The sequence below is a fragment of the Hemitrygon akajei genome, chromosome 6 (assembly GCF_048418815.1).
Source record: "Hemitrygon akajei chromosome 6, sHemAka1.3, whole genome shotgun sequence".
In the NCBI taxonomy this organism is placed as follows: domain Eukaryota; kingdom Metazoa; phylum Chordata; class Chondrichthyes; order Myliobatiformes; family Dasyatidae; genus Hemitrygon; species Hemitrygon akajei.
This window is the reverse complement of record NC_133129.1, coordinates 82,004,229-82,016,909: the sequence shown is the minus strand read 5'-3', so window position 1 is coordinate 82,016,909 and position 12,681 is coordinate 82,004,229. Positions and strand designations below refer to the sequence as shown.

Sequence of the window (12,681 nt, the reverse complement as noted above, 5' to 3'; positions counted from 1 at the left end):
ACAGCTGAACAATGAGGATGACAGGATTTGTGACACATCTTACTTGTTTATAAATTGAGTAGGTGCAATTTTAAAGGAGTTGTAGAAACTAGAGATGTGTGTAATGAAATCTTTGAGGGTGGTAGGTCAGATTGAGAAAGCTGTTGGAAAGTGACCTGTAAAGTTACCATAAAACATGATAAATCTGTTTCTCAGTGTTTCATTCTGGAATAGTATAGATATCAAAAATGTGGAAAAGACTTAGAGGAGATTTACTAGAATAACTTTGGGATGAAGGGCTTCAGACAAGTGGAGAGACTGGAGAAGTTAGGCTGGTTCTTACTGCAGTAAAAAAGATTTACTGCCCATTTGATTTGCGTTCAAAATCATAATGGACATTGATAAAATAGAAACAACATCTACAGTCAGGAAGGTCAGTCATTAAAGGAATACATGCAACATTTTTGGTAATGGAGTATGAAAGTTAAGATTTTTATCAAAACTGTTCAGCATTTTGTTGCAACCTGGAACATCCTGCTTGAACGGGAAGACATAAAAGGGAACTAGATAAAACTCATGAAAGGTATTGCAGTACTATGGGCAAAGACTAGAAAACAGAATGAAGTGGATTTCAAAGATCTAGCTCAGGCACAATGGGATGAATGGCCTCTTCCTGGGCTGTGAGGTTGCCTGAAAACAATATTTGCAGTATCATTAGCAACTGGGCTCGGCTATGAGCCTTGATGTTTGTCATTACCTGGGATCAACTTAATGGGGATGGGATGGAGTTCCATCTGTTCACCTAATTCTGGATCATACAATTCATACAAGCTCCTGTACAATTCACCCTCAAAGTCAGACCCTGAAATCCCACAGAAGAAGAAACAGGAATGAAGGCAGTCTTTACCAGCACATTTAGTCAAACTTAGCTGACTAGTTTCTCAGTTATTTATTTGGTCAGAAGAGAGAAAGGGCCAAGAGCCATAGATTAAAGATTCTACTTCTCTGAAATTAATAGCAACTGAAACTGCATCCGTCACTGGAAAGATAGCTCCCTAAATCCCGGTTGGAATGTTTCTAAAAGCAGCAAGTCGCAGCTGTGTTAGTATTAAACTTGAGGAAGGGGAGGTGCCAGCTCTCTTTAGATACAAACAATCACAAATGCCCTTTTGTATGTCCGGAATTGTGCCAACTTTACCAAAGAAACAAAGAAACAGTGGGACCTTGTGAAAGAGAAAACTAGCTCAAGTGAAAATAAAAATTATTCTCCTCTTGATTCAGCTGTTAGAAAGGTTTTGCCAGGTTTTGAAAACGACAGCCAACAGTGGCATGTTGCAGGCTGCAGAAAGCTTGTGGGCAATGTCAACTAACAAGGGAAGGAATGTCAGCAATGTCCTCTGATTACCTGCTGACAGCAGGGTGGTGACATTCAGCATCCAACTATTAAATCAGCTGTGGCATTAACACCTCCTCTCAATTTAGCATCCCGAGAGGACTTTGAAAGCCACAAGAGCTTTTCGGCACCCTTCTTTGATAAACATTTTGATAATGCTTCAACCTACATCCACAATTATAATTCTGAGGAAGAAAAATACCGTATGTCATTGCTGTAAGCCAGCCAACTTTGGAGGACTGCAGCACTCTCCTGTAAAGTGACACATCCCACTGTCACCCAGTACTAATAACACAGTAGCTATTATTATCCATACTACAGTACTGTGTAAAAGTCGTAGGCTCATACTTACATAGCTAGGGTGCCTAGGACTTTTGCAGAGTACTGTATTGGTCAAAGTGGAATGAAGAGCATGTTTGTAAATCTGACGGAAGCAAAGGATGTTGAAAATAGTGAGGGTGGAGTGCTGTGGGACAGGTGACAGAGGAGGCATGCCAGGGGCGGGGTGGGGGGGGGAGTGGCGTGGGTGCAGACACACCCAATCCTGAGACACTAGGAAAGGTCATTTGGTTTATTGATCATTACAGAATGTCCCTCTGGTGCTTCCAGCTCCATCCCCTCTCCCTTCCCCTTTTCCCAGCCATGATTCCTCTTTTCCTGCCCCCTACTCACTCTCAGTCCACAATAGAGACCCATATCAGAATCAGGCTTATCATCACTCATTTATGTCATGAAGTGTATTGTTTTGTTTTTAGACAGCAGCAGTACAGTGCCATACTTAAAATGAAGACAGTACTATGCAAAAGTATATATATATACCTACCTATATATATGTGCCTAAGACTTTTGCACACTGTATATGCACATCAGGTTGACAAAGATGACCTAATATGTCTTTTCTTGGTGGCTCAAGTTCTGAACATGTCATCTTCCGCCCTTTTTCTCACTGGAGGTTTATGCCAAAATACAATTTCAGGGAGGAACAACCCGACAGCAGATTAGAGAGACAGTTTGTACTTAATGCCACATGATACAGGAGTCAGACACTGTTAGAAAGAGGGATGCATGTCTTTTAAATGTAGCTCTTTAATTATTTTCCTTTATTTGACAATTTTGATCTTTACGAAACATTGCATACTGATTGCAAAGGAAGTTCTACATCACAGGCGGCAGCTACAGTTTTGCTGAAGTTACAGCATATGGGATTGGAACCTGTGTGTGAGTGTGGGGGTGGGGTGGATAAATTACTGTAACACTGTTAGAAAAAGGCAAAATAAAATTCAAACAGCTCCAAGATCTGGACTTTGCTGGTTACACTCTATGAACAGATTAAATGTACAAATAAGGGAAGCAGTGACAATATTTCAATTTTTGTCCATGAAACCTTTAAACCCGAATAATCGGTGGTGGGTCTCCATCAACATTCTTAAAGGATACAGGGCAAAATGTTTGAGGTCACCCTGCCTTTAGCCAGTCACAAGGTACAAACCACAGACTGTTAATGACTGCTGGCTTCTCACATTATCCAGGAGGTCACTGCTGAATCATGCCCGGATGTGTGTGAACGCACTGTGCCACTCTCTGTGACCATCTTCCACTTGGTATGGCCAGAAATACCATGAGTTGTGAAGCAGCCAGGTGAATCCTGTGACCACAGAACAGGCATTCTCTCTGCGGTCAAGACATATACTGGACTTGAAATATGGCTCTACCAGAAAGACACGAGTTCAAGAGCAGTTTGCAAGTTCAAAACTCATATTCTCTTGTGCTGACAGATTGAAAAAGGTGTTTGAGGTGATTAAGCATATGAATCCAGACCAAGAAGACAGAGAATAATCAGGGATGATGTCAGGAAGCACTTTCTTGAAAGCTAATTGGCAAATAAAGTCTTCAGGTTGGAGGAAATGGTGGTGGTGGTGGGGGGGGGGGGGGGGGTTGTGCATCCAACAGAATATTTCAAAACTAAGACCAGTAAACGTTGCTGATCAGAGGATGGGTGATCCACATTTTGACCCCCATAGCTGCCTTGATCAGTCACAATGGCTCGCTGGAACCAAGACACAAATCAGCCTTTCTCTGACTGGCAGAAGGAACTAACTGGCAGCTAATCCCAGGTTCTCAGATATTCCAAACCGGAAGGTCAGGTTAATTGGTATCAGAAGACAAGAGGAACTGAAGCAGCTACTTTTTTCTCAATACTGAAACACATAGAAACTAAATAGAAAAATGATTAAAATTTCTGTGAAAGTCAGATTTAAATCATTCCTTTTATATTTTTTCAATTATTTCAATTGAAGTGTTTACTGGGGCCAAGAACACACAAGCACAACTGGCAGAGATAAATTGCAAGCACCATTTTTCTTTGAAATGTATGAAAGCACAAAAGATCTTGGAGAGTGGAAGAGCCAGAGGTAGTGGTTGAGCCTGGGCAGGTGAGATGAGGGATTTTAGCATGATAAAAATTTTAACCCAAGGAAATAGAAACATAGAAAACCTACAGCACAATATAGGCCCTTTGGCCCACAAAGCTGTGCTGAACATGTCCTTCCTTAGAAATTACCTAGGGTTACCCAATAGCCCTCTAATGGTGGACTGACAGAGAGAGCTAATATAGATCTGCAAGTGCAAGGACAAAGGATGGGAGCAGAGGACAAACCGGATGTGGTGTGTCCTGGGACCCAATGGCTTGGAAGCAGAACTTTGGATGGACTAAAATTTATGGATTCAGTTATGAGAACGATAAGCCTCTTATGCATCTTTTCCTCACAGATTCATTAGCCCAGCACCTGAACTTGTTTGCTGGACCTTACTGGTAGTTCATTTGGGGTAACGCAAATTAATTGGGGGGTCAATGTAGTTAGCCACATTTAAAATAAAATGCTTAATGAAATTTAAAACAGCTTTCAGAAAAAAATGCAATGCAATTTAAATGTCTATCACAATCCACCTGTTTGCTCTCTCCTCTGGACAGAAGTTATCAGCTCAGGATCCACACCAGAAACTTGAGTGTAAAATCCAAATGATGCTCTCCATTCATGACTGAGGAAGTACTGCACAACCAGAACTGCTTTCGTTCAAGTCACACATTAGGCAGCATATTAGATGATTTGCTTTCTCTAATGGCTATCAGCGACCCTTGGACCTATTCAAGGAAGAGTGGGGGGGGGGGTTGTCCCAGTATTTGGACTGTTATTTAGTCCTCAATCAATAACATCAAAACCAGCTCTTGTTATGTCACTTGCTGTGGCATCCTGTGTAGTGCAGATTACCTCCTTTACATCCATGACCTTATTTGCAAGGCACTGCATTGGCTGTGATTTTTTAGAAGCTTCTGGTGCTATATAAATGTAAAGAAAAAGTTGGAAATGCCAGTAAAGATTAGAGCTGAAGTTTCAGTTGAATGAATTGGAGAGAAGGTAGCAAAGGCATCAGCATACTAAGTATGAAGATTCAACTCTTCCAATCAAGCGGATGAAGAATGTTGTAAGGCACATATTGGAGTAACCCCCATTACTGTACCATGATGACTGAGAACTGGCAACTTTAATCTGTGAAGCAGGCACATTCAGAAAACAATGAGAGCAAACCCAGTGCAGGTGGCTGATGGCAGTGTGTGGGACAGCAAGGAAAGCTCAGCTGATGGGATAGGCCAGGGAAGTTCCTGCGTAGCACCCCACCCTAACACCACCCCCCTCTTTGCACTTGCTTCCACTACCACTAAAATACACAGAGCTCTGGGTTTCAACCATGTTGAGATGCGCACACAGTGAAATCGCAGAGTGGTATTTGATAGCCAAAAGTGGAGGGGAAAAACAAAGGAAATATATCAAAATGAAGGTTCATTCATTGATTGGTCAGAAGATTTAAATGAATACATTGCAATATGTTAAACTGCAATGATTCAGGTCTAACCTGCATCTCTCCCAACAAATGGATTATATTGTGAGTCCTTTTACTCTTATGCCTGGGACTTCAAGAACAGGTCTGACATCAAGAAAATACTTCTCTCCCTTTGTTCAGTTATTAGAATATAATATTTGAACATTAAAAGGCAAATAGGGACACAAGAATGTCTCAATAATAAACCCAATTTCGTCACTGATTATGATATATTCAGCTATGAAAATAGTTCAGATGTATCTATAATGCACTATCTAGTTTATTCCTTAAATGCTCTGAATTAAGGGATGTTTCAATGGCTCACTATGTTCCTCTACTTCTCCAGAGAGATTTACAATGAACTTCTGTTGAGGGTGTAATTGGGGAGCTGGGGCACAGTGTGGGTTTTAGCCATCTCCTGTTACGATTAATAACCTGCCTCAGTCATACCTCCTGAAGTGAACTACTATCTTAGGGGGTCACTGCTCTAGCTGGCAACTCAGAGGCTGGGGGGTGGGGAATTCACACCCACTCTTTTACATCATACAGAGTAAAAGAACAAGATAAAACATTCTTCAATAAAAAGGATGATGAATTTTAAAATAAATGTACAAAATCTGTCATTGTAAAGACCAGGAAGTCTTTGAGGACAAACTTTGAAGCAGTTTTCCCTTGGGTCAATTATCTGTTTGAAACAAAAAGAAATGCAATCATAGGCAGTGCGGTTGAGGGGGGCAGCTGGATGTGCTGTGGGGAGAATGCCTCAATCAGACATTGTTAGGATGAAGTCTAAGCAGGCTTGACTAGATTGTGTTGCTCCCTCGTTAAGACAAAAGGCCTAAAAGCAGAAGATTTTTTTTTCTGTTCCTTGTTTAGTTTCTTTTCACCACCCTGTTATCAGTGTACAATGTGTACAGCCTGTGTTTCCTTGAATTGGCCCTGTGTCACAATGACCTGTCTGAATAAATTCTTACTATCACAAAGAGTTCTAATCATCTCTGGCTTCAACATATACGCACACATACACACACACACAAAACACAAACACTCAACTAAACTGCCCAGTTACCAGATGCCTTACTTAGCAACTCATTAGTCACTGAGTTCACTTCCTGACTCTTCACTCTAAAGTGAGAGAGTGCTGCAATGTTCTGCTGCAAAGCGACTTCTCCCAGTGTTAGTCAAGACGGGGATAATAATGTGTCCACTTCTTCAAACATGCACAATCTATAGGTTCACTAGCTAAAAAAGGTTAATTGAAGAATGGTGACCAACATTAATCTCTTATTACTGCTCATTCAGACAATAATAATGATGTTATTTTATTAGTGTCCCTAAAATAGTGAGTGGGAGTTGGAATATAATTTACAGCTCTAAGTAGAAAGAACCAAGTATTCTGTATCATGGTACTGCACTGCCATTGTACCCAAAGGCTGCACAGAAAAGGTTGGCTTACTGCTAGTAAAACATGCTGATACATGACCTGAAATTGAAGTCTGGCATACGATGTAAAATAATTGTGAATGCAGAATTGGAAGTCCACCAATTTAAAAAAAAATTATCAGTGACAGATGAGACTGAATGCCGGTCGACAAGAGCTGGATTCCCAGGTGAAAGAGTCCATAACTGGAATGATTTTATTTTGTTCATTTCTGCTTCACTTTCTTGCTTTGCAGCACTTTCATAAAGTAGCAACACAGGCCTTTTCTGGCTAATTTTGTTAATTGGTTAAAGTGTGTGTTTAGTCATTGTTCTACATGGATGGCAGTTTGTCATATAAAAGCAAGTTTTTAAATCATCTCTGCCGCTCCTTAACTTGCTAGAGTGAAGCAGAAATTGTCAGAACCAGCTCTGGTATTTCATCCTTTCCTTTAATGTCCATAATCAGTGCCTGAGTTTCAGGATTCTTTCACCACCACGTCCACTTGGAAAATCTTGATTCAATATTTAGATTCCCTACCATTGCTGTGTTTCCTCTCTCCAAACCTTTTGATAATATTTCTTTGTAAGTTCATTGATTTAAAGTTATTTTGACAAATTCAGAAATCCATACTTAATATATTTACAGAACAATCAAAAGTGTGTTACATTAAAGCGTAGTTAATCAGGGGGAAAATGCAGCAACGTGTAGATTAAAACCAGACCACCTTCTTGATGTGAAAAACACCACAAAAGAATGGCAGAGTGTAGTCACTGCAGAGGTCTATCAGCAGCCGGAGCTGGAGAGAGTGAGGTTGAGAGACTCTGGTCAGTCTCGACCTGTCACAGATCAAAAAGATTCCCAGCCTGGGTCTTCCAAAGCTCTGCCTCTGCAGCTGGTCTTCAAGGCGTTATCACGGTCCTGAGGCAAACCTTGCTCTTTGAAAAATTCCGACACTTTTACAAGTAAAGAAATAATAAAAATAGGATTAGAGCCAGGTCTTCTGGTACCTTATCCATGCAAAGGAGGAAATAAATTCAGCAATGTCAATTCAAATGTAAATCTGCTGAAGAATGTAGGCCCATTGCCTGCACGGCCTGGGTCATTTACATGCACAATCTCCTGCTGCCCAGATACCTGCTGCCTTTGGCCGCTACAGGTGGTTATCCATCCTGAACCACTAATAGCATAATGCTGGCATCATTTCACTTCCTCCATTTACTTAAAAAAATCTCAGCTATCAAAAAAGCTAACAGTATTAAATAAACACCGGTATCTTTATGGTACACCTGCAGATGATACACTCCATTAAATCTACCATTTAATAACTGCTAAATGCAGTTCACACCATGTTGATTATCAAGACATATTCGTAACACTGACAATTGAAAGGATGATTTTATTCAGAAGCTTTCTTTCCTTTTAATCATGTTTAATTTCCATGTTTAAAAAAAAATCAAGGATTTCCTTGCATGTTTCACAAAACCAAAGCTACCACATACAGGTCCTTTTGTAATCAGAATATTTAAGAAAGCGAGGAAAAAAAATAAACACCTCCCTTGCCATTGGGACCGCCAGAGGCTTGCTTTACACATGCTCCTGAAGTAATCTGTACTTTCTCCATTATGTTTCAACCGAAAGAGTAAATGATTTATCTGGTCATTGACACTAATGGTATGAAATGATCTGATCACCCTCTCTACTTGTTCCAGCAGCATTATAGTATTTCGTTCAAAAATAATAATTCTTCCAAATAAAAAATTTCCTTTTTTCTTCATTTCTTTGTGAGCAACTTATCTGAGATGAGCACATTTGTGGTGAAGTTATACACAGAGGACTATTAATCAGGCATTTTCAACCAACCTGCTTTATTGTGGGTCTGTGCATTTACTCCAGTAAAGTTAAAGGTTAAATCTATGATCATTAAGCAAAGCAGAAATGTCCTTCCTTTTAATAATCTGTTCTCTTCACTATTTTTTTTATTCTCATCCTGTGTCCCAAATTTGAGCAAAGATTTTTATTTTAAAATGTCATTGTTCTGAAGTATTTCAAAAATGATGATTCTGATTGGACACAGATCTAAATAATCACATACAAATTAACCAAAGGTTCAAAACCATTTCCCTTCAAAGCGAGAAGCATAGAACTCTTTTCTCCTTTGTTCTGAAAACACTCGGGTTGGGAAAAGTTCTATAATCTCACTTGTTTCTCCCGTTTGCTGATGGAAACCACACAATAGGTTAGTTCAGTTTCGGGGTGCCAAAGGTCCTTGCTACTCAATAGATTTACCTTAAGAACAGATTCAATGCTTTTAGAAATAACAAAAAACTTCTGTTATTCATTACCAGTCACTGATTGCATTAACCTTCCAGAGATTTTGTTTTATCGGCATGATCAAACTCCAAAAGAGCTGTTCTCTCACTTCATAGTAATCCTGACTCAAATCAGAAACTGGCGACATTTATGCAGATGCCTGGTGGAAGATCACGACTGTGCCGTACGGGGAAGGTCTTTATTCTGGATGCAAATACCAATGAAGTGTATTTTTAAAATTTGGATTGTTAGTCACCCTGTTCTCTTGTTAAGACCATTAAAAAAAGATATAGCCATTTTCTTCAATTATCACCTGTGTACATATTTTACTGTCAGAAACCAAAACCAAATAAAAAATTGATTCCAATCACAAACCACAATATTGTAAAATATCCCTTACATTTTTTCCATGACAATTCCTGTAATGCAACACTTTTTCCTCTATACATTGCTATGCAAGATCAAAATTATTATTTCCAGAAATTGATTATTATTGATGACAACCAGCATTCATTTCCCCCCTCTATTTTATTTACACAATGAGGACAAAGGAGATATTCCAGCATTTGATGGGACTGGTACCAATTCAAACCAGGGGATTCAGGGGTTTTTACCTCTCAGCTCAGCCATGTGTCTGTAAATTGCTACTTCCCCGTAACTGCGTATTCTCAGAGCCAGCGTTTGCCTGAGCTTCCTATGCAAAGCACCATTCAGTTCCAAAACTCACCCAAAATTAAAATCAACTTGTTTGTGACCATGCTGTCCAACAAAGTATTTTCTCAGCAAGAAATGCACCTTCCTTCACCAAATTTCACATTTAAATAGGTAAACCTTCTAATGTACCATGCTTTGAGTTTCATTGAATTTTGACTGCTTTAGACTGTGTACATTGTTTTATTTGCACATTGCCAACATGCTACATTCCATTAAATTATCTTTTAATATTGCTGCTCCATTATAGAATTGCTCACTTCTTTATGGCATTGATAAAACTTAAAGATCAAATGCGATATGCAAGGGATCAGAGTCATAAACAGCTCTCATCTACCTGACCCTCACTACATCACTCATATTAACACACTCGAATCTGTTTCACTCTGGGAGCTTCCGTTTTAATGTGAACTTTAACTAACTGGAAGGATAGTGATGTAAGCCTGCAGATCTCAGAATGGGGATTAACATGACAGCACATACAAAAGCAGAGGAGCTACATACTCTCAGTGCCTTTTGTTTTTGTTTCTTGCTCTTTAAAGGGACGTGGTCCAAACATTGAATAAATATCCCCTCAAAAACACGAATAGGAGGCAGACTGAGAGTGAATAGAGTCTCCCCTTATTCAGTGGGAAGGACGGTACCAGGTGTAAACTCGTTCAGCAGGAACTGGGTTCCCTCTACAGGGAACAAAGATATTTGCCCATCTTAAAATTGATACGTGAGAAAAAGTTTAAGAATCTGGCTTTAAATAGACAGAGTATCGACTAGTTAAAATCAGTCTATAAATTAGATAGTGTCATTAGCAATATTTTCATTTGTTAAGGGCTGGATCCAGTTCTAGGCTGCAGCAAATGTCTTCACTCCCGGGCTGTCGGTTCTGTTCCTAATGACCAAACTAGGCATGAATTCCACACGTCAGAACATTGCAAGCCTAGAAGCGACCCTGCAGAAAGGTTTGGTTTGAACTTCCCTGCCCTTGTTTGAGCAGTGTCCAAGGAGAAACTATTGCTTTCATTCAGCAGAGCCAAACAATTTTGCAAGAAGACGGAGAGCAGGCAAGGTATGTATCAGCGAGTGCTTGGTACAGAGACACCCACTTCTGTGATTAATTAGCAGTTATTACTGGCCCTGCAACAAGATTTCTGGTCTCCCGTCAGAAAGAGGATGCCAAGTTCCAGCTGCCTGTAAAGCGGCCCCTAGTGCAGGCAGAGCACCGGGGAAAGTGCCAAAATAGAGCTTGGAAAACAGAGGGGGAGCAAGAGGAGAGACAAACAGACAGACAAAGACACACAGACAGACAGAGGAGTAAAGAGAGAGAGAGAGGGAGAAAATCATAAAACACTTTCTATAGAAGACTTTAATGATCCTACTGCTGAACTCTGGCAAGGATTCTCGCTCAACACTCCATCCCTCACCACAGCACATAAACCTGCATTCTACCACATGAAGCCAATTAAAGTGGAAGGGGCCCCTCTGACATACTATCAGTTTCAGCAGAGTCTCTATCACATGAACTTGCTGTTCCATCCAGGAACAAGCAGTCGAACTACAGCTGACTGCCTGCAACTCAAAGACTTGCTGGAAATCTCTCCCTGTGAAACTTTTACAAGCAGTCACTGCCTGCACTTCTGATTTTCGTCCTCCCTTACCTCGAATCTGGCAGAAGATGAGTGTACGCTAGAGTGGCACAGGAGCCGAGTGACGACAGATAGAGCAAGTTTTATACCAGCCGAGCTCAGTACGGCAAGATGGCTAATGCAAGGGAATAAGCCCAGAAGGAAATCCAAAAGCATTTTATGCAAAAAAAATTAAAATTCAAACTCACCTGTTGGGACATTCTGAATAACAGGTTAGTCTCGGTGTTCGGCCATGTCCCCATGAAAGCAGGCTCTGTAGATGCTGCTCCTGTGCTGAACTGCATGGAGTAGTTTGGTACTTAAGTCTCTTAAAGTGAAGTCACTTGCTCTGACTCTCTCTCTGTCTCTCTCTCTCTTTCTCTCACTCTCTCCCCACTTCTCTTTAACTCACATTCCCTTTTGCTGCTGCTGATGAAAGGTATTGGTGGGTTTTTGAGCCTCTTGCCTGTCAACACTAAGAAGTGCAGTTAAGAATCTGGCTGCAACTGTGTTTTCCTTGGGGGTCACTGCTCCTTTCGCACCTCCTGAAGATACCCCGATCATTTATGCATAGACTGTGACTCCCTAAGCACGCCCTGTACAGCTTAACAGCTGCCAGTCAGGTGTGCAGGCAACAGGGATGAGTCCTGACCATCAACTCACCCTCCCTACGACTCGATATCATTGGATAGCAGAGCAAAGAACTCAGATCCCCTTCACTTACTTGCAGGTACAGAATGACATCCTGTGGCAACCCTGCACAGACCACCGGGGGCTGTAGATGAGGGGGGGGGGGCTGTGAGAAATTATATTCAACAACACAGAAATGAACAATTTAGGAATTTAGACAACGAGAACAAAAGAAATTGTGGCATTTTCTGACAATCCTTCTCCTCTTTCGAAGCTGAGAATAAAGGAAACTCACCCTTTAGCACAGTGGAAAGCACTCAAATGGTAGTTCACTGTCATTAGTGCACCAAATAGAAATAATGAGCAAATGTACACAATACTGACACAGATGCACATTCCCCCTCCCACCCTCACTTGCTCCCTAAAAGCTTTCCTGCAAAACTTTCCCTCAGCAAGCACATTCAATTTACTGTCATTTCATTTTAAAAAAACCAAGAGAGAAAATGCAGTATTTTTAAAGATTACTAAAAGATCAAAAATAAAGTATAAAAGGACCCTGAATTACTTCACCAGTGTCCAGCTACCTAGATGGTGGACTGTGCACGCTCTGTTTGTACTGACCAATAGTGTCACGCAGCAGCTGGCACTCTCCAACCTGGTCCTGCTCCTGCTAACTCCCTTTCAACAGTAACTAGCCTCTTGATTCCTGAAGTGGCACTTCGGCTCTCCAGTCAAGC

The 12,681-nt window shown here is 40.7% G+C and overlaps 1 protein-coding gene across 3 annotated transcripts in view; it reads right to left on the bottom strand.

Moving 5' to 3' along the window:
• The window catches only part of bnc2 (basonuclin zinc finger protein 2), a 459,273-nt gene extending 447,173 nt beyond the window's left edge, over positions 1-12,100 (bottom strand). For 2 of the 3 annotated variants that reach the window (XM_073048679.1, XM_073048680.1), the window contains exon 1: positions 11,524-12,100. In XM_073048679.1, coding sequence (XP_072904780.1) covers positions 11,524-11,619 — 96 coding nt within the window. In that variant the 5' untranslated portion in view covers positions 11,620-12,100. The remainder of the gene's footprint in view (positions 1-11,523) is intronic. The other variant, XM_073048681.1, reaches the window with a different exon arrangement.
• Between the last annotated feature and the right edge of the window lie 581 nt (positions 12,101-12,681).